Source organism: Eleginops maclovinus, chromosome 2 (genome assembly GCF_036324505.1).
Source record: "Eleginops maclovinus isolate JMC-PN-2008 ecotype Puerto Natales chromosome 2, JC_Emac_rtc_rv5, whole genome shotgun sequence".
In the NCBI taxonomy this organism is placed as follows: Eukaryota; Metazoa; Chordata; class Actinopteri; order Perciformes; family Eleginopidae; genus Eleginops; species Eleginops maclovinus.
The window spans coordinates 1,549,955-1,572,809 of NC_086350.1; the positions used below are offsets into that span (position 1 = coordinate 1,549,955).

General features: G+C 42.0%; 1 protein-coding gene across 1 annotated transcript; it reads right to left on the reverse strand.

The window, feature by feature from the left end:
* Nucleotides 1–84: 84 nt before the first annotated feature.
* Nucleotides 85–21,381, reverse strand: LOC134881049 (RNA-binding Raly-like protein). Its single transcript, XM_063908171.1, has 8 exons — nucleotides 21,306–21,381; nucleotides 14,340–14,412; nucleotides 8,957–9,007; nucleotides 7,871–8,025; nucleotides 6,151–6,264; nucleotides 5,391–5,467; nucleotides 2,054–2,094; nucleotides 85–1,824 (listed from the first exon to the last, which is right to left on the reverse strand). Exons 1-7 carry the CDS (start codon nucleotides 21,343–21,345, stop codon nucleotides 2,062–2,064), a joined length of 543 nt encoding a protein of 180 aa, XP_063764241.1. The 5' UTR covers nucleotides 21,346–21,381; the 3' UTR covers nucleotides 85–1,824; nucleotides 2,054–2,061.
* Nucleotides 21,382–22,855: the final 1,474 nt, after the last annotated feature.

Sequence of the window (22,855 nt, forward strand, 5' to 3'; positions counted from 1 at the left end):
CTTTAAACCCTAATATTATCAACCTTTAAATGACTAAACACATGGATATAGAAGTATATTATTACAACACACACAAAGCTCCAACCAAACACACATTTGATGAAAAATACCTTTACTACAATCACATTGAAATAACATTTAGCACTGAGGACAAACACAAAACAAGTATAAGTTAGTATAAAGACACACGCACATCATTTCCAAGAGACTCTTTTTACACAACGCTTCAAACATATTTACAGTCTCAGCTGTCCGAGTTGTCCAGCTGGGTAAAAGTGCAGGAGGAAAAAGTCTTTATGCCTTTGCTTTGATAACAGCTCAGTGGGTTTGCTCTCCATAAAACCAGTGTTGATCAAATATGACTTAATCTGGAACACCAAACAGCATCCCTTTGTATATATGATTTACTATACCACGTGTTGAGCATTGAATAGACCTACACGTGTAAATAACACAGTTAACACATGGGTTTAATGCTGTGAATGGATCAGTGTTACCTAGGAAAAACGACCCTTTTAGACTCTGTTCAGTCAGCTGATGACAAATTCTTCCATTCTGACCTCTTCTTGGAGTTTATTGATTAAAAGATGACTACATTAGTTGTTGGAGCTGCTAAACTAAACCAAAAAACCTGCCAATGGGATCTCTTAGGAAGCTTAACCCCACAATGTTCTGTGTTAAACTGTGAGCGGTTCCGTTAGCTTCAATTACGCAAACTGCTTTACCCGCCAAACTCTGAGCTCACCGTTGCATTTTGGATGTATTAAGCCAGGACCAGAAACTTCAACCAAACACACTCCACCTTTAACAGGCCCTTTTTTAGCAAAACTCCTAAGCTAACATCAAGAAATCAGTGTACTTTGCTAAACCCGGTTACATGCTGCTATTCCGACATACCTCCACTCCGACATTGACGTTTAATTGTCGGAGTGGCGGCATTTCCATCCTCTCGGAGTAGCCCTCCCGAATCCACCGCCACCGCTCCTCCAAGTCTCTCCGTCGTCATCCCATCAGCTCCAGTCTGCAGCTCCTGGGTAGACTGTCGGAATGGCGGTACTAAAATTGTGTCGTAATAGGGGTATGTCGGAATAGAGGGTGCACCCCGCTAAACCCCACCAATTGCTAGCTCACATGTATCATACTCCTTTAGCTACTGAGCTATTAGCTAACCTAAACCAACAGTGAGCTCATATAGAAACTCTTTTAGCTACTGAGCTGTTAGCTGGCCTGAACCAAACGATAGCCCTGTTTTTATAGGCACTACTTGCAGTTCTAATAAGGAGTTAATCTTCATTTCAGGATATTGTCAGTCTGTCAATCACTTAACACTGATTTACCATAATTCACCCACAGAGTCATAAACCTGTGCTCACAGAACAACAAAGGCTTCCTGTACACATCTGGTCACACATCATTATTATAACACACCTAATGAAAATAAACGGTGCAATAAGGAGCTGCCAGCTGCTCTCACACTGATTCAGTTAACATTAATCAGGAAGGAGTCCAACAGTGGAGCAACGGCAATAAACGGGGCCAATATTTCATCTTTCCTACAGAATAATACACAATATAATAGCATGCTGGCATGGAGCACCGTCAGTGATGTACCAGGAACACAGTGGGGATTCTGTCGTCATTGTGGACTGGAAACCAGAACTGAAGGTGCAGCAGAAGAGAAATCAGACTGACAGTGACGGGCAGATAGACACAGGTTTAGGTGGAGGAGAGTCAATCCAATGCAGTTCATGTTGTCAACACCTCCTTGGGGAATCTCCCATCCCAGCTGGTACTGATCCCAGCTCAGATTCCATTTGTAATGATCTACGAAAGAGAGTCAGAGCCTAAAATAAGGTGTCTATGGATCCCAAGAACACCAAAAAGAGGCTAAGACAGTGGTTGAACTGGCATTTTGACGTCAATATGAGGAAAATAAAGCACATTTTGAACATTAAAGCATGAAAACATATCACAGTAGAGGCAGTACACTAATATGAAAGGGGAAAATTAGCCTAATAGGGTCCCTTTAAAGTGTCTCATTGACCAAGCCTACCTGCAGTATCACAGATCATCCTGTAGATCAAACTGCTTTATCTGGAAACACAGAGGGAGGAACATTTAGCAAGATATTTGGCCTCAACAAATGTTCTTCACAATCCAAATCTACTCCACCCAGGGGAGCTAAATGACTAGATCTAAATTAGCATCTGTTATTAGCATAGGTAACACCCCCTGCATAAGGGCAAGTGTTTTGTGGTGTGCAAATACTCTGGCACACACTTGAGGATTAAAGAAATGCCACCAGAAAAGGCGGTTTAAGGACATAAAATAATCTCTTAAAAGCATTGGTTAACCACAGACCTTATTTTAGGATAACAACCCAAAAAAAACCCAAAAAACAAAGATCATTAAACGGGGAAGTGTTCAAATGCTGACTCGTTTCAGTGTATAGGGACTCATTCCTGCAGCTCTTTATTAGCCTTCACTATCCGCCTTTTCTTCAACAGCATTGCAGAAACACACACATCTATTCTCAACAAACACACACACACACACACACACACACACACACACACACACACACACACACACACACACACACACACACACACACACACACACACACACACACACACACACACACACACACACACACACACACACACAATGTTAATTGCTAACACACTCTCTGGGTTTCTTCCTGTCGGAGGAACAATGCCGCAGATTAAAGGTCTGTTCCCTGCCTCCGCTCAGCTAAATGTGGCAGCTTCGCTCCGTCAGGTAAGCCTGCAGGCTGATTATATATCATTAAGTGTCCCTGTAAAGAAACGGAAACACTGAAAGCACCGCGGCTCATCTGCTCTACACCGGGGAGGGGCCGAATAAGAAGACAGTGAACACATCGGATTATGCAAATTGTCTTCGGAGCAGTTTGGAGACTTTCACTGCTTTGTGCAAATTAAATCTGAATGTCTACATTACAGAAGAAACTGTAAAGACGGGTAACAGAGTTGCTGGCCCTCAGATTGTTTTTGTAGTAACCCTTAGATGGTGTCTGTATCCTGGGGACTACAGTGGTTTGATAGGCTGTGTCGGTGTGTAATACGGGTGTAATGGTGGCGTAACATAAGTGTAGAAACAGTGAAATATCGGTGTAATATTCGTGTTACATGGTTATAATAACAGTGTAATTACTCCATAATATGAGTGTAATAATGGTGTAATCACTCCTTAATATGAGTGTAATAATGGTGTAATCACTCCTTAATATGAGTGTAATAACGGTGTAATTACTCCTTAATATGGGTGTAAAATGGGTGAAATATTGGAGCTATATATTGATTTGTTATTTAATGGTTAATTTATATTTGATTTATTTGTGTTCCAGTGAATGTACTGTTAGTTAGTGTTATCATTTCAGTTAATTAAAGTTATTCTTTATGCTTTTATTTTGAAGGCGGTTTTGGGTTGTGTGATTTAAGGGTTAGTAAAGCGGTTTTAGTTATTTCAGATTCTGATCTTCCAAGCTGTATAACTTCAACAAAACATTTGGGTTCAACCTGAAAGTATTTTTACAAGAACAAGAAGGGGATGAGCCGACTGTATTTCCTGAGGAGGCTGAGATCCTTCAACGTGTGCAGCAAGATGTTGGAGATCTGCTACCAGTCTGTTGATGCTACTGCACTTTGCTGCCCTCTGCTGGGGGGGCAGCATCACATACGGTGACACCAGCAGAATCAATAAACTGATCAGGAAAGCTGGCTCGGTCATCAGCATCAAACTGGACCCTTTTGAGACTGTGGTGGAGATGAAGACTGAACAGACTGCTGTCCATCATGGATAAGATAACCCCCCCCCCCCCCTCTCCACCTGCAGCTGGAAGGACAGCGGAGCTCCTTCTCCAACAGACTGCTCCAGCTCCGCTGTCACAAGGACAGGTTCAGGAGAACCTTCCTGCCCTCTGCAGTAACTCTGTACTATAACTCCCCTCTGGCTGCAGGACTCTCTGCTCCACAGCCTCTCAGATAGATAGAAGATAGAATCGGAGGATGAAACCCTCTTTATTAGTCACATACATGCACACAGCAGAGCACACACAGTGAAATTGGTCCTCTGCATTTAACCCATCCTAGTACAAGGAGCAGTGGGCAGCTATTGTGCAGCGCCCGGGGAGCAATGGGGAGGGGGGATTGGAGGTGTCCGGTGCCTTGCTCAAGGGCACCACAGCAGGGCCTAGGAGGTGAACTGGGACCTCTCCAAGTAGCAGTCCACCTTCCATATTTCAAGTCTGTTCGGGGACTTGAACCGGCGACCCTACGATTCCCAGTCCAAGCCCCTACTGACTTGGCCACTGCTGGACATACAGTGAACTGGACTGAACGTGCACTCCTTCACACTGAACATTTACATTATCTTATTGTTGTTGCCTTTTTGTTCATTTCTCATTTTTATTTTTACTTTATTTTTTAGTTCTAATTATTTGTTTTGCTTCGCTTTGTATTTCGCTGCTGCAACGCAAACATTTCCCAGTTTGGGATAAATAAAGTTCTTCTGATTACTGAGTGAGGAAAAAGAAAACCAAATTCTAATCAACCAACAACAACAACAACATCTTTAATTAGGTTTATTTTAAATGTTATTTGTTTTGCCTCGAGCTAAAGCAATTCAATGGGAGGAAATGAACCAGAAACCATTATGTTGATAATTGAATCGTTTGTTTTCTAGCAGAAGTCAACTTAGCTTTTTAATGTTTGTTTTGATTATGTTCGGATTTGGGTTGAATATATATGACGTGCAAATCTTGGATATTGGATGATTATTGACATTAAATCATGGGAATATTGGTGGGAAAACTGTATTTAATATCCGAAATGTAACCCCGACTGAACTGCTTTTTATAAAGACGTCAGAAACCAAAAAGGTGTTGGATGGAAATATTGTTATAAAGCCGTTGTTTGAATGTTTACTGAAGGTTAGGAGAAGTATGAACACGGAGAAACTCTAACTAAATGTGTTGTCAACAGATGACACATAATGTATTTGGTAAATTGAAACCAATCATATTAAGTATAAATGAAGAATGTGAGGTGCTGATACGATTATTGGACAAAATACATTTATTTAAAGTTCCAGTTTTTCACTGTCGACTGAGTGGTGCAGGAATGAGTCCAGAACCCCGGAAATGAGTTAGCATTTTAGCACGTGTTTAATCCACAGGAGGGCAGCGTTACTGTAGCGTCCACACTGAAACCCAAGCGTTGACTTGACTTCATAAGACCTCCCCCTAATCCACACATCCCAAGTTGTGTATCTTCTAAGGGAGTGATGTATAGTTACCTGATGGGGGTTGGGGGGGGGGGGGGGGGGGTATGTTTATTATATATATTTACCCTGGGGGGGCAGTAGTGCAGCGTCTCCTCCTCGCTCGCCTCTCCTGGTTCGGGACTCTCTCTCTCTAGACTGCTGACTGAACACACACACACACACACACACACACACACACACACACACACACACACACACACACACACACACACACACACACACACACACACACACACACACACACACACACACAGTGGGAAGATAACTCCTGAAGGGGAGCTTATGAAAGGTTATGGGGCTGGTGTTTATCGCTGTTTACCCCCCCGTCATAATCCACGCTTCGCTGCCGCTGGTTTTGTCATTGAACCATTATTCACAGATGCCGTTTGATAGCAGATAACACCTGATGGTAAACATACACACACACACACACACACACACACACACACACACACACACACACACACACACACACACACACACACACACACACACACACACACACACACACACACAGTCTCTGCATCACCGGGCCCTCACACATCATCATCTGTAAATAATAAACATCAGCTCGGTTTGCACTCGTTCTCCAGCGGGTATAAACACCTGACTGATTTATGGAGCTGACATTGAAATGAAACTGGGATCTGGACCTGGGGTATGACAGACTTAATTCAAGACCAGTTCAGGCTTTATAACAGAGCATTCATTGCACAAATATAAGTACAGGAGAAAGATATTTGAGACACGGCAACCGGTATCGGGGGTGATTTGTGTCCAGGTGTATTTATAAGGCAGTGAGGGACGGGAAGGTTTGGTCTCTACCTGAGCAGTCCTTCCTCTGTCGGTCCATCCGGTCCACACAGTCCAGCAGGCCGTCGATCTGAACCTTGATCACCGTCAGCTCTCTCTTTATGGACAGAAGCTCCGCCATCTTCACTGCAGAGGGACATATAGACGGCTGGATCATTAAGTCAAACAACGAGTCCCTGCAGGCTCCAAATATGTCCTTTGAACTATCGCATACCCGCATGGTTCGTAATCTACATTGCTTTTGCACCCCCTTTGTCAACGCTCTAATGAGCTAATCCAACACCAACAGGTGTGGTTAAAACATGCCATTAGTTTGTAAGAGAAACTCGTCACTAGCAAGACATCCCGCACAAGCCAAGCCCCCAGAAAGAGCGCTGGGCCTTGAAACTAAATGTTCCTAGTGGCCAAATGGTGGAAATACAACTTCCAGATCTGTAATGTGATGCCATCAGGCCTAAAAATACTTTTTTCCTGTTGACTTACATTTGGAAAGAGTACTTCCTGTTATAAAAGTCGACTGGTAGGGAGGGTTAAAGGAAACTCTTGGAGCGCTCTATGGTCCCAATGGATGCAGAAGATCCAGGAAATAAAAACTCAGGGCACCAAACTTCTTGGGTGTCATGCACCACTGAACAACTTGAGGATTGAACAGAGTCCTGCTTCTAACATTGAATCCAGTTCTTGTTTTTAAACCTGCAGCTTTTTCAGTGACAAACGAAGCCACCATTAACAGTGTTCTTTATCTTTTTGGACCAAGCCCCCAAAACTACCCCTCACACACGGCTGCACAATTCATTAAGTCAGACGTTCCTTCACAGAGTATCACCCATTGCATCACTACGTGGATCCACCCCGAGTGAGGGGGTTACTATCTGCAGTGGGAAACTCAACAGAGAAGTGCCTGTTAAAAAAGGAGCGGTTTGGCTGTTTAATTCATGCATTCATCCAATGCAACCTCCTCTGTATAGGCAGGAATACCACCTCACCTCATGCCTTCATTGACTCTGTATTGGACAGCATGTCTCAGTATGTCTCGGAAATCAAGCACTGGTTTCAAGTAAAAACGGTGTACGTGCTGAAGTGGAGTCCACCGAGATGAGACCCCATTCCATACAAGATATAAGACATAATCAAAGCCATGCAGGGATAAGACGTCCTACTGAAACACAGACACAGAAATATGTTAAATAAGAGTTAGGTGTGTGAGGATTTCCCCCTCTTTAAAACACTTGCATCAGAATCTGGTGTTTGCAGCCCCCTGCAGAGCTCTCAATGACCCTGACAATGACTCCACTCCTGAGAGCGCTTCGACCTCGGGAGCATGCAAAGGCAATCTAATTTCCCGGTGACGGGGCGAAGGGGAAACTGTTAAGGCTTGTAATAAACTCGTATAAACAATTCTTATTTGCCACGCACTATTAACTCGGGCTAATTGCGAGGCTGATGGGTTATAGCAGAGAGGAGAGCCCCCACGGTACAGAAGTTTTTAATGAAGAGACCATCTGGAGCCCCCCCAAGGGCCCGACCACCGAGATCAGAATAACTACCCAGTCCCACAGAGGGGAAGTGCACGTTGTAACAGCAGAGATATAAATTAAGAAGCATTAAATATTAAGGATGACTTAGATGAGGTCATCTTTTACAGGTCATCGTCACGGATAACAAATACCCCTCCCAACCCCGTACATAAGTAAAGCACATGCACGTGTATTTTCCTTCCACCACTGCTTACGTTTGCTGTGAGAGGAAGAGGAGGAGGATCTGTTGCTCTTCATCCTCAGATCTGCTGAGGAAGAGGAGTAGGAAGAGGAGGAGGAAGCGCGGCGTCGCTTCACGGGACTGGGATCCACCGGGACTGAGGAGGGGACCCGCTGGCAGTCAAACACCCTGCAGAACACACACACACACACACACACACACACACACACACACACACACACACACACACACACACACACACACACACACACACACACACACACACACACACACACACACACACACACACACACACACACACACACACACACACAGCAGAATCCCATGATTCACTGCAGCCCGAGGCTCTGAGTTTCCAGATTGTTTTATTTTCGTGATGATTTGAGGACAATTAATGTCTCAGCTGATTTAAACTTTATGGTCAAACAGAGGAGCATTTCAGTGAAGTCATATATATACATATATATATTTAGATTTGTATGTAAGGAGTATCAAAATGTATATGAATAAATCCTGAAGGAACATGTGAATAATTCCCTAAAAAGAACCTGAAAACCCCAACATATGAAGCACTTCTCTTCAAAAAACATAGTTTAAAAAATGTTCAGCAACTTTTTGTGAGGTGGTAAGATCAGCAAATACATATTCAGACATAGGGCAGTTTGTCCTCCAAAACATCAGGATAACGGTGTGTGTGTGTGTGTGTGTGTGTGTGTGTGTGTGTGTGTGTGTGTGTGTGTGTGTGTGTGTGTGTGTGTGTGTGTGTGTGTGTGTGTGTGTGTGTGTTTGCTACTGTACCACGCAAAGCCGATAATCCGCACCCCGGCAGATAAAAGCCTATAAATATTTACAGGACGGCGGTGTGTAATTCTACAGATAAAAATGAAATACATAAAATGCTGCAGATCATTCCTGCAGGCTTTTTCAGAGGAGTGTGTGTGTGTGTGTGTGTGTGTGTGTGTGTGTGTGTGTGTGTGTGTGTGTGTGTGTGTGTGTGTGTGTGTGTGTGTGTGTGTGTGTGTGTGTGTGTGTGATATTGTCTCCTTCATGCTGGCTGCACGGGTCAAAATATGTGTGTGTATTAACTATCAGTGGGTACCTGTTGCAGGGGTCCTCAGGGTATCGGTCATACTCCAGCTCATAGTCAGATCTGAGGACAGGAAGCAGAAATCATTTTCACTTTTACTTTTATTCAATAACAATAACAGATTTTTAGGAATTATTTTTTAACACTTAGCAATAGAGTGATTACATGTTTTGTTTTTTTACTTTAATTCGTTTTTTCCAATATGATTATTTTTAATAAAATAGCTTTTAAAAACATCTCATTTTACGGACCATTTCACACAAAAGTAAATGTATTTTAACCTACTACTTAACCTATAAATCTGATTCTGAATGTAGTGGAGTAGAAATAAATATACATAAATATGAAAAGACTATAATCCACGCTGTATAAAATCCAGAATAATTTAGCAGTGTTAGTCCGTAATGCTCTCATAATCACAGAGAAGAAGCCCCTTCGGGTGTCAATTAGGCTTTCTAATTTACTCTGTTCACTGCTGGAGAACCTGATGGTGTTATTAGAGGCTGTTCTCCTGATGGGAACAATTACACAGCAGCAGAAAACATCAATAAACAGCACGGACAAAAAGAGCGTCAGTGGAGAGAAACCAATACGATGTTCAGATATTCTTTTTTATTCTGCAGCGAGGGTCATTTTATTCAAAGCAGGTGTACGGTGGCCAACAGGTGCAAATTATCTACAACGGTCCAAAACATTTCCAGTCAGAAAAAACGTGTTGTAGCTTCAGGAACGATGCCTTTAGTTTAGCGGTGGTGACGTGAAGTCATGTGACCGTGTTGTAGTTCCTTTATAGCTCAACATTAGCCTCCTTTAGCTTAGCGGTGGTGACGTGAAGTCATGTGACCGTGCTGTAGTTCCTTTATAGCTCAACATTAGCCGCCTTTAGCTTAGCGATGGAGACGTGAAGTCATGTGACCGTGCTGTAGTTCCTTTATAGCTCAACATTAGCCTCCTTTAGCTTAGCGGTGGAGACGTGAAGTCATGTGACCGTGCTGTAGTTCCTTTATAGCCCAACATTAGCCTCCTTTAGCTTAGCGGTGGAGACGTGAAGTCATGTGACCGTGCTGTAGTTCCTTTATAGCTAGGGTGGCCAGACGTCCGGCTTTAGGCCGGACAGTCCGGCTTTTCAATGCCCTGTCCGGCGTCCGGCGCAGCATCAAGCCGGATGCGTATTTGTCCTCCTTCTTGAGGCACTAGGCTTGAAGAGCGGAGTTCTAGAATCTTTGCTGGGACGCAGCACAACGTCCAATGCTGTAACATATCTGTTCTAACAAATGATTGGCTAAGAGCGGTGTCAGATAAATATCTGCTATATCATTGGTTAAAAACGTAAACAAGGCTCCATGTGCTGCCACGTCATACATATGCCGGCTTCTTTGACAGAAAGTTTGCATCATACCAAAATGTAAGACCTCATTCAATCCAGAATGGACGAAAGAGCACGATTTTATATCTAAAACCAGTCGAGACTCCTTTCATGGCTTCTGCACACTTTGTCGTTGTGATTTTGACATAAGCAGTAAGGGAAAAGCTGCCATTGAACGACATGCGGATACGGAGAAGCATAAAACTAATAGACGTGCGGCAGGTACCTCTTCAATGAGGACATTTTTTCGTGAAGCCTCGTCGCCCCTGGATAATAAAATAACCGCTGCTGAGCTGTGCAAGGTTTACCATGCTGTAAAGCAACACCAGTCGTACAGAAGTGTAGACTGCGGCGTGAAAGTGGACCGGGAGATTTTCAGTGACTCGCCCACAGCTAAAGGGATGACTGAAGCAGCTGCCCCCTTGCCAGTCAAAAAAATGTGAAGCAGATGTTCTGCTTTTTTATGAAAGAGCAAAGAAATACATCAGTGAAAGATATGACTTCTCTGACACAAGCTTTCATAGCAAAGTGGCCAAGCTTGGCCTCAAAACTTCTGTGCCATTTGAAGACTACAGTGCTGCTGTCCAGGTCTGCAATCTGGACATTGATATGGATGGACTGTATGAGGAATATGCCATGGTGGAAGGTTCCTTCAGCTCACCAGAAATGGAAGTTTGCCACAGTGAGGAACGATATTTGAAACTGTTTTCCAAAGCAGATGTACCACTTGTGAATCTCAGGAAGGTCAGCGCCTATATTTTCTCCATCCCATGCAGCAATGCACACACAGAACGTGTCTTTTCAATGATGACAACTGCATGGAGAAACGAGAGGAATCGCCTGGATGTGGACAGTGTCAAGGCTGAGCTGCAAGTGTGTGTCAATTTCACTTATCCCTGCACAGAGGTGTACAAGAAGTTCATTGAAAACAAAAAAACTCTTGGATGCAGCCAGGAAAGAACAGAAGTATTGCAGATAGACAATCAACTACTTTGGTGAGTACACTAGTCTTATGATTTCACTGATGGGCTGCATGAAATATTTATATTTATTGGGTTGAAAACAATACAGATTTTTGAAGGTTGATAACAGTATTCTTGCTATGTTGTTATTTGTACCAGTCCCTGCAGGATATAAACAGGCCCAGGGGCAGTGGGGGCTTGGAAGCCATGATGTCAGAGGTGCTGTTGTCTCCTGAGCTGCTACAGAGGGTGAATGTGGAGTTTGCCTAAATACAGGTGGACTGCTGTACACACACACACATATACAGATGAAGACACTGAAGACAAGTCCCCAAAAGACTGAAGCACTTTAGAAATGCTATACCTTTTGAGCTGTTGAATGTAAATGTTTTTTTTTTTTCCTTTGTTGTTTACATAAAAGGTTATTTATGCTTTTCAAAAAAGCATTTTTGTATTATTATGTATGTTACCTGTTATTTGTTTTTTCTATTTAAGTCCACACATGTTATGCTTTGTGGCACTCTGCACTTTAAAAGATTCATCTCAGGGGTCAGTTTTTGAACACCACAATGTATTGAATAAATACAAATACTGTGAACAAACCCTTTTTGACTTTTCATTAATCTTTTTTCCTATTCAGCTACACAAACATCATCTTTAAACCACACAAAATTGTATTGTAAATGAGAGTATACCAGAGTCCTATGTACATCATAGTAATTTATTGATATGCCGCATAATGTCCTCCTTTTCGGTGTTATGGAAATGGTCACCCTATTTATAGCCCAACATTAGCCGCCTTTAGCTTAGCGGTGGTGACGTGAAGTCATGTGACCGTGCTGTAGTTCCTTTATAGCCCAACATTAGCCGCCTTTAGCTTAGCGGTGGTGATGTGAAGTCATGTGACCGTGCTGTAGTTCCTTTATAGCCCAACATTAGCCACCTTTAGCTTAGCGGTGGAGACGTGAAGTCATGTGACCGTGCTGTTCCTCTATAGCCCAGCATCCCATTGAAACATTTAGCCTTCCTGGTCCATTACAGGATCACATCTTGGTCCGGGATGTTGTAATTTCATGACTTGATTACTTCAAACAACAATATACATGCCGGCCTCTTTATCGAGCTGTTCATTTTTTTTGATTCATCTCTATCCACTAAACGCTCAACTCAGCAGGACGATGGATGGGACGATTTTCTGAAATCTCTCTCTCTCTCTCTCTCTCTCTCTCTCTCTCTCTCTCTCTCTCTCTCTCTCTCTCTCTCTCTCTCTCTCTCTCTCTCTCTCTCTCTCTCTCTCTCTCTCTCTCTCAAGGCCCATTCACGTTTTTATGTTTGCATCCTTTCTGGAACTGCAGCGTGTCTCCCCTAATGGAAATGTTTCGGGGTCCTGTTTGCACCTCTCAGTAACTGTATATAGCTTTTTCATTTCTTAAAATGGGAAGTTAATTTATAGAAAACATCATATTTCAAAAACGGTATCATTTGTTAAGTATCTAAAGCAGTCAGGTAATTCTGCTTCAACACGAAAGTGAAGTTACATGAAAAGGAAATACTTATTTATAGAAGTACAATCTAAAAGTTCAAATAAAGTTTTCCAATCCATCATTGGGTATGTACCTTCATGAGAGGACAACAGCTATTATAATACCACACACCCCCCCTGCTCACAGCTTGTGTGCCAGATGGGCTCGGCCTCCTTTCTCCGTGTACTAATCAAAACTAACAACGATAAACCTGCTCTGAGAAAACTCCCAGGCGCTCAACATTCATCACTGACAAAAGTATTCACAAGAAACAAAAGGGGACTTTTTTTGGAAGCAAAAAATGTGAACAGGTCGTTTCAAGTTTCATCAAGGACAGATTTTTCACAAAACCGGTTCCGGGCTAGAGCCTGATTAAGTTCTGGTTCTTCCTGTTTCCAGTGGACACTAGAGAGAATGCAGGTTTACAGCACTTCTGCTTTATATTACATTTCCCTTTAACTGACACTTTTATCCAAAGGGTCACTGTGAGGATACAAATACATCAAAGCAAGAACGTCTATTATCTTCTGTAATTTTCTCATAGACTTCTACACAATCGCTTGCAGCTGGTTGAGCTATAACTTCTGACATCACTCTTTCATTAACCAGTGGCCTGTGATATCCAGTTATATAATTTCACCTCTGTACAGGTTAGCAAAAATCCCCAAATTGCCAGAAGAAAATCCTAAATGTTTGGCGTCTAAAAGTACTGGAATTATCTTTTTGATTAACCACAATGTGTACGCTTTCAATTTAATTATTGGAAGAAATCCCTCAGTTTTATAAAGCCTCATTAACACAGAGGACCTGACCTCAGTGAAGCTTCAGTCCTGCATGCAGAGTGAACTGTTTTCAGAGGGATTTCTGCACAGATCCTCACAGTCTCTGCCTGGCTTTAAAATCCCAGCTCTGGGAGACACAGAGTCGTGTTTGTCCTGGTTTTAATCCGTCCAGCGGCGCTGGGATTTGGGAGGACAGTTTGGCTTCAGTTTCCATGTTAGCAGAGGACGAGGTTAAAGGAGGGGACAGCTGGACTGTCACTCTCCGTTACCTTCATGCAAACACCAAGAGCAAAACTATGGACCGACGAGCAGCTCCAAAAATATGGGTTTAAAATGGTGTTAAACACAAACACGTGTGGATTATTTAGACTTACTATCAAAAGGTCAATCCTTGAGATTTTCATAATATCAAAACACATTTTCAGTGCTGGAGGTATTTTTATCTGTTACACAGAACAGAACAGCGCTCCTGCTTCAAAACTGGTAATTGTTTCTTGTTTTATTTGTATTTTCTTTAAGGTTTTTTGACTTTTGAACTGTGTTAATCATTATGCACCAAAATACCAAGACATATTGTATGTGCAAACATGCTTAGAAATATAATTTATGATAACGGATTAAAGTAAAAGCTCTGTAAAGAATGAACAAATGAGAGCTTGAGAGAGAGAGGTTCAAAATCATCTCACTTAGTTACCTACGAACAGCTGATTAATTACCCCACCACCAGAGCTACAGACAAAGAGTGTAGTGTTTCAGACTCACCTGTGGGGGGTGCTGTTTCCTCTCTTGGCCGTCGTGGTGCGACCGGCTCTCAACTCACCGTTCATCCCGGCGTCTGAAACACAAACACAAACTGTCAGCTCAGGTTAGACACTAATGCCCCCCCCCCGATGTCTCACTTCCTGACCTGAGGGAGACAGCAATGAAAGGACAGGTAGCACACACATCTCTGTACTTCTATCTTTGTTGGGACCCTATGCATTCCCCGACTCTAACCTCAACCTTGTTCTAACCGGTATCGATGTACCCAGTCTTAATCTTTTAACAGGACTTTAAAGAAAGGAGGTCCAGTCTGTCCTTTTTCTGTCTGTTGAGAACATGTATCAGTCCTCCCTATGTGACAAATACAAGACCGACCGACCACACACACACACACACACACACACACACACACACACACACACACACACACACACACACACACACACACACACACACACACACACACACACACACACACACACACACAAACACACACCCACACCCAGCGGGCTCAGCCGGTCACCTTAACAAGCCACTTGAGAGTCTAATTGGCCTCCATCTGTCGAGTGGAATACATTTCCTCTCGTATTTAATATGCTTCCTGTCAGCTAACATGCACCTGTCTATCAGCCTAATTAAAAATCTGATTTAAAAGATATTTTCTTCAGAAAACAACTTGAACTTTTCTGTAACTTTTTGCTGCCTTCAAGAAATCCTAAGGGTTGTGTCAAAGCAAGAATCCCGCAGGTTCACTATTGTCCCAACCAGATTAAGGGCTACTGCTTTAGCTTCACTTTGTACATGTAACGTAGAAGTACTAATACCACAAATTGAAAAAATTCCCTACAAGTTACAGAATTGACTAAAATCCCTCAGTTAAAGTAAGTGTAAGCACATATTCCTGCGACTAACTGCAGCATGTTTGGACTTTTTTAGAACATTCAAATGATCCAGAATATTTAACACAGTTTATATTTGATATCATTTTCTTCCTTTAATTTTTAGTTGGTAATTCTATTCCACTTTTTAAGTATTTGTATTTTAATGTCTGAACACACTGCTGGTTCTGTAAGCAAACCATTTCTCAAATTGGGAAATCTAGATCTCTAAAGGTTTGTTAGTTTTGTCGAAGGAATTTCCGTAAATTAAAAGTATTGATTATGCAGTAAAAGAAGCCCTATTATGCTTTTTGGGGTTCCCTTCCCTGAAGTGTGTTTTAGTGCATGGAAATGGTCTGCAAAGGCTGTGTTCCTTCCAGAGGGAGTATGTGATAGGCTAAGGGGCGGGACATCTCTAAGCGGTTGACCAATCAGAGCAGACTGGGCTCTGGTTTCAGACAGAGGGTGAAAAGAGATGCTGCAGCACAGGCAGTCTGAGAAACATAAAGAGCTTTCTGAACATTAAAGTATCTTTGGATGGTTTCATACAAACAATGAAACCAGAAAAAAGTCCCACAGTTGACGAGAAGACCTCCATCAGAGTTTTGTACACGGCTCCCAGGACCCCCCGCATTTAAAGCAGTGTTTGTGAAGGTGACAGCTGGCTCTTCACCCCGATATCCTCACCCCCCCGCTGCGCTGACAGGTTTTTTATAGCTTCCACCCCGGCTGCAGCTTGTAGGACATTAGTCTTTCAGAGTGATGTTTACGAGGGCCGTCACTCTCCATCTGTTTACTGCAGGCTTAGGGAGTAATGGATAACGCATCAGGATACGGAGAGTACGGAATTGTAACTGATTACATGTTTGGAGTACCCCTCCCAGGTCGCTGTTACGGCCTCCGCTCGATGCTCGGGTGACTGTGCATCATCGACTGAGCGATTACAGCTTATTGCTTCACACGGTTGGTACGACACATCTGCTTTAGAGAGAGGTGATGGAGGGGAAACAGAAGGGGTGAGACAGGAGAGACTGAAGAGAGAGTGATGACAGGACGATTTCACACCCTCATGGTTATTGGTTTGGCAGGGAATCCAGAGAGGCTGAGGGAAACCACAACGATCACTTCTGTTTGTTTGTTTGTCTGGGAATAACTGGAGAGGACTCTTTAAAGTAGAGACACTACATACTGATATACACCTGAACATCAGCAGGAGAGGACTCTTTAAAGTAGAGACACTACATACTGATATACACCTGAACATCAGCAGGAGAGGACTCTTTAAAGTAGAGACGCTACATACTGATATACACCTGAACATCAGCAGGAGAGGACTCTTTAAAGTAGAGACACTACATACTGATATACACCTGAACATCAGCAGGAGAGGACTCTTTAAAGTAGAGACTCTACATACTGATATACACCTGAACATCAGCAGGAGAGGACTCTTTAAAGTAGAGACGCTACATACTGATATACACCTGAACATCAGCAGGAGAGAACTCTTTAAAGTAGAGACTCTACATACTGATATACACCTGAACATCAGCAGGAGAGGACTCTTTAAAGTAGAGACACTACATACTGATATACACCTGAACATCAGCAGGAGAGGACTCTTTAAAGTAGAGACACTACATACTGATATACACCTGAACATCAGCAGGATAGGACTCTTTAAAGTAGAGACACTACATACTGATATACACCTGAACATCAGCAGGAGAGGACTCTTTAAAGTAGAGACTCTACATACGGATATACACCTGAACATCAGCAGGAGAGGACTCTTTAAAGTAGAGACACTACATACTGATATACACCTGAACATCAGCAGGAGAGGACTCTTTAAAGTAGAGACTCTACATACTGATATACACCTGAACATCAGCAGGAGAGGACTCTTTAAAGTAGAGACACTACATTCTGATATACACCTGAACATCAGCAGGAGAGGACTCTTTAAAGTAGAGACACTACATACTGATATACACCCAGGGCTGGACTGGCATCTGAAGAGGGCCCGGGCACTTTTGATGACCCAAGCGCCAAGCGCCATTTTTATTTATATATATATATATATATATATATATATATATATATATAAATACATAAATCTTCCACTCCCATTTCAACGTTCTGATTTGGCTTTAAACACAACAATATAAGTTGGAAACCAAATCTAGTCAGAGCAATATTTGACACCAAAGCTAAGGCACCACACACACTACTGTATGTTTTAAGTCTTACTGAATAAAATTAAACCTGTAGTAATAATTTCCTTGGTTAAATGTTTTTATACTTTCAGCTTAAAATTGCTCCAATCCACATACTGTTAGTGAGCTTACTGAATGGAATGTTAACACACACACACCCAAGAGAAGTGCATGAAAATATATCAAATGGGTACATGTTTGTGACTGATTTGATAAAGTCAGGATGACAACTTGGTCTCGGTTTCAGGCAATAAATGGGAAATGAAACGCCGAAGCGGTGAATAGCTACACTGCATTGGCTAGCTAGCGGGTGTGTTGAGCTGAATTCTAACCTCAATCTCTCCCTGCTGGGTCACGTCTCGTGACTCCACCACCTGTGCGCTCGTTGTCGTTGTACCGGCGGCCCCACCGCCCGAACCCGAGGTTGAGCTTGTGCTTTTGAATAAGTCGGTGATTTTTGCACATTTTGCTACGTCGTCTTTAAGTTTTTGCTTTCTCTTTTCCATTCGCTTCTCATGGCCACTCTTTTGTTTCTCCATCTCGCGACCTCTCTATCCTCCACCATTCGCTTACAAAATTTGAGGTGATGACTTGGGTCAAGTGAGGGCCTCTAGGTAGGGGCGGGCCTTCGAGAACCAAGGAATTTCATTGGACTAGCCAAATGTGCCTCAAGAGAAGCATCCAATGGGCCACGATGTGTCATGTTTTTACCGTCGCAATCAATAAAAAATATAATATATATAATGTATGTTTTGTTTCCGGCCCTGGGAAGGCCCAAAACATTGGAGGGCCTGGCGGGATTTGCCCGGTACGCCAGATAGCCAGTCCAGCCCTGTATACACCTGAACATCAGCAGGAGAGGACTCTTTAAAGTAGAGACACTACATACTGATATACACCTGAACATCAGCAGGAGAGGACTCTTTAAAGTAGAGACACTACATACTGATATACACCTGAACATCAGCAGGAGAGGACTCTTTAAAGTAGAGACACTACATACTGATATACACCTGAACATCAGCAGGAGAGGACTCTTTAAAGTAGAGACACTACATACTGATATACACCTGAACATCAGCAGGAGAGGACTCTTTAAAGTAGAGACACTACATACTGATATACACCTGAACATCAGCAGGAGAGGACTCTTTAAAGTAGAGACTCTACATACTGATATACACCTGAACATCAGCAGGAGAGAACTCTTTAAAGTAGAGACTCTACATACTGATATACACCTGAACATCAGCAGGAGAGGACTCTTTAAAGTAGAGACTCTACATACTGATATACACCTGAACATCAGCAGGAGAGGACTCTTTAAAGTAGAGACACTACATACTGATATACACCTGAACATCAGCAGGAGAGGACTCTTTAAAGTAGAGACACTACATACTGATATACACCTGAACATCAGCAGGAGAGGACTCTTTAAAGTAGAGACACTACATACTGATATACACCTGAACATCAGCAGGAGAGGACTCTTTAAAGTAGAGACACTACATACTGATATACACCTGAACATCAGCAGGAGAGGACTCTTTAAAGTAGAGACTCTACATACTGATATACACCTGAACATCAGCAGGAGAGGACTCTTTAAAGTAGAGACTCTACCAGCTGCCCTCACATCTACCCCCCATCTCTTTGTCCGACAGGAATCTGGACGATCAGAGAGGAAACAGCCGATCGATTTCACGGACTCCCTTCATCTCCTCCACATCCTGTCTGTCTGTTTACCCAAATGATGTCTCACTCAGAACAAACTAAAGATATCCGGTTGAAATGTGTAAATCTGACACTCACTATCTCCACTGACGGTGTTTCAGGAGGAAGCGACGTCTCGTTTCAGCCGTCTGTTCCACATCATCATTGCTCATGCAAAGAGCTTTAAGCTGGGACTTCTGTTGCATCTTGGGATAAATTGAGTCGATAAATCCTGTGTAAAACTACTCAGACGGCTCACTCATTCCCGCCGAATGGCCTCTCGTGTAGGAGGTGAACTCACTTAGCATTTCCTGTAATAAGATGGGACGTTTTAAATTGATGACATGATTCTAAACGGATGTGACGGCTGAAACAAATGATTCATAACACCCTAGGACTTCCATAGAACAATAAATGATTCAGGGTTTTCTGAGTTTAGATCCGAGAGACGAAGACTCGGTAGACATACAGATGTCAAGGCCTCCAAATGTTGAACGTACGCTCCCACACATCAGCCTTGTTTTGTGTTGGCCTTCCAGTTCATTGCTGTTACTTTAGAATTCAAATCGGAGGATAGATTTAAATACCTGATCACACGGTCATGCATTTAATGCATCCTAGTACTAGGAGCAATGGGGAGGTTTCCAGTGCCTTGCTCAAGGACGGCAGACCCCAGGAGGTGAACTGGGACCTCTCCAAGTAGCAGTCCACACTCCATATTTTAGGTCTGTTCAGGGACTTGAATCAACGACTCTACGGCTCCCAGTCCAAGTCCCTACTGGCTGAGGCACTGGAACAGGGCTGAAACAGAGGGGGTTTATGGGATGCTCCAAAGGTGTTTCAGCCAATCAGAGACAGGTTCTGTATATATCTGAGACCTGGATTATGTTGTTGAGAGTGAGAGAAGGGACCTTTAAGTGAGCAAACCTCTGAATCGTTATCAAAAACCTCAGTCTCCAGTTCCTCTGCAGCAGGAAAACCACACCAGGGTCTTTCCTTCACACCCTGCTGATCACTGCCCCGCTGAAACGTTACGAACTGAAACCCTGACGTTGTTCCCGCGCCGCGGCGAGGATGTGAGCGCTGACATTTCCACGGTTTTATGGATGAATAAACACAACCTTAAACTGGACTCAGTAATGAGTATGGGCGCTGAAGGGGTTACCAGCTCTGTTCCTCAGAGAGAAACCAGAGAGACCTTTAAGGTACGTTTCAGTCTCCAGCATAGAAAGATATAATGCACGCTGGGAATTAAAAATCACAATATGAACAAATACCAGCTCCTGTCTATCTCAATATATATAGAAAATATCATAAAAAGACCAAAAAACTGGATAAAAAACTGCCTCAAAACAGACCAAAGACCCCCGTTACTTACATTGACATTTAACATTACAACATTTTCCAAATGCGATGATTACCTATTTAAATAAGGCATTTCTTCTTAAAGATGTACTGATCTAGATGCATTTCTAGAGCAGAAAGGTGAACATAAAGCCAGGTTCAAACGGTTGTTCTGAGTCAAAGGTTTTCTCTTTGTAGCACTGCAGGAATCAGAACAATAGTGACACAGAAAATGCCTTTCCTGAGCGTTTCAGTAATAAAGTGTGTATGAATGAGTGTGTGAACGGCAGCCTCTGTGAAGAGCTTCAGAATAAAGATAGGAGTTTAACTGCCGAGAGAGGAGGAGAAAAAGGCTTTTGAGGAAAAGTCCATTTTAGTGAAAATAAGTCCTAAAAATCGGATGAAAAGTTGTAATATTTAGACCAAAACTAAATCATAAATGTTGTAAAATAAGAAACAAAAAAGGAAAAAGGTTCAAATATCTGGAGGAAAACATCATGCAAAATAATTCAAATAAAATCATGAATGTGAAAGAAGACATGTTAAGGAAACAAAACAGCCCAAAATATAAAACACACACACACACACACACACACACACACACACACACACACACACACACACACACACACACACACACGCGCACACACACACACAGAATAAATCAAAGTCACATGTGCATCAGCCTCCTCACTCCACTCGCAATGTTAACAGTCACTTTGCAGCATCTACATCTTCAGGTGTGTGTGTGTGTGTGTGTGTGTGTGTGTGTGTGTGTGTGTGTGTGTGTGTGTGTGTGTGGTACTCACGTCTGTCTCTATGGAAGCCGCTCCTGATGAAATGTGTCATGACGAGAAGAAGAGGACGATAAAACCTGACGACTGATGCTCCTCACTGAGAGAGAGGGAGTATAGCAGCGGGTCGTACCATCTACCCTCCGCTGAGAGGGGTGCAGGTGGAGGAGGGATGACCGCTTATGTGGTGAGAAAGAGGGGAGGAAAGGGGGAGATGGACTGGGGGAAGGTAAGAGTGGTGTCAATAAATTATAAATACTTGCCTGAAGTATGGGGATAAAAATACAGTATGAATAAATAAAGTAAACAAAATAAATAAAGTAAACAAAATAAATAATGAAAATAAAATAAATAAAATAAAGTAAATAAAATAAACAAAATAAAGAAAGTAGATAAAATAAATAAAGTAAATAAAATAAATAAAGTAAATAAAATAAATAATGAAAATAAAATAAATAAAATAAATAAAGTAAATAAAGTAAATAAAATAAAGTAAATAAAATAAATAAAGTAAATAAAATAAAGTAAATAAAATAAATAATGTAAATAAAATAAAGTAAATAAAATAAATAAAGTAAATAAAATAAATAATGTAAATAAAATAAAGTAAATAAAATAAATAAAGTAAATAAAATAAAGTAAATAAAATAAATAATGTAAATAAATAATGAATATAAATAATGTAAATGATATGAAACACTGCATTTTGAATTATTTTCTGTTCTTACTTTGACAACATTTACTTGCAAACGCTATCTTATAAAGTAATGAAGTATTTTAACTGTTAATGGAGTATTTGTACACGGTGGTACTAGCACTTTTACTTCTGCTTATATTAAAGACTACAGGACAGCTTCACTAACGCTACGAAGCAACAACCAAAAAACAATACCGTGAGAAAGAAGGAGAACCTGTTGTCTGAAAGGACATACATCGGTAAATAAACTCAAGACTTTTTGTGGCTGTTCAAGGATCAAAGCTTCCTTTTTTAATGAGTGACTTCTCCAACATAAATAATCATTTCCAAGAAAGAGACAAATATAAATACACTGTCTATTTCCTACAAACGAAAGGCTGCAGCGCCCCCGGTGCACGTCAGGCTCTCTGCACAAATACAAATCTTACATAATAAGGTGGAAGTGTTGGTTGTGCAGGGAAATGTACTTAAAGACTTCCACATTTATATTTAATACATTAATATGGGGATACTTAAAGAACAGGAATTGATTTTGAAGTATATATAGTTAAATTATTTAAAGAGACCCTGTTCTGCTTTTTGGGTTTCCTTCCCTGTTGTGTGTTCTAGAGGTTTCAGTGCATGTAAATGGTCTGCAAAGGCTAAAATCCAGAGGGGGTTTCTCTCCCACAGACTCTTTTATTGGCTTCCTTTAATCCCAAACGTGTAAAGCGTTAGAGAAAGGAGATTACAGTGCATGTTCACACTGCTTATATCATGCTTTATTTAAACGGTGCGTTCAGGGACTCTTTCTCTCTCTCCTGTGGGTGGGGGAGAGAGAGAGAGAGAGAGAATCCAGGCGGGGTTATCAGTAAAGGGGGCTGCCCTG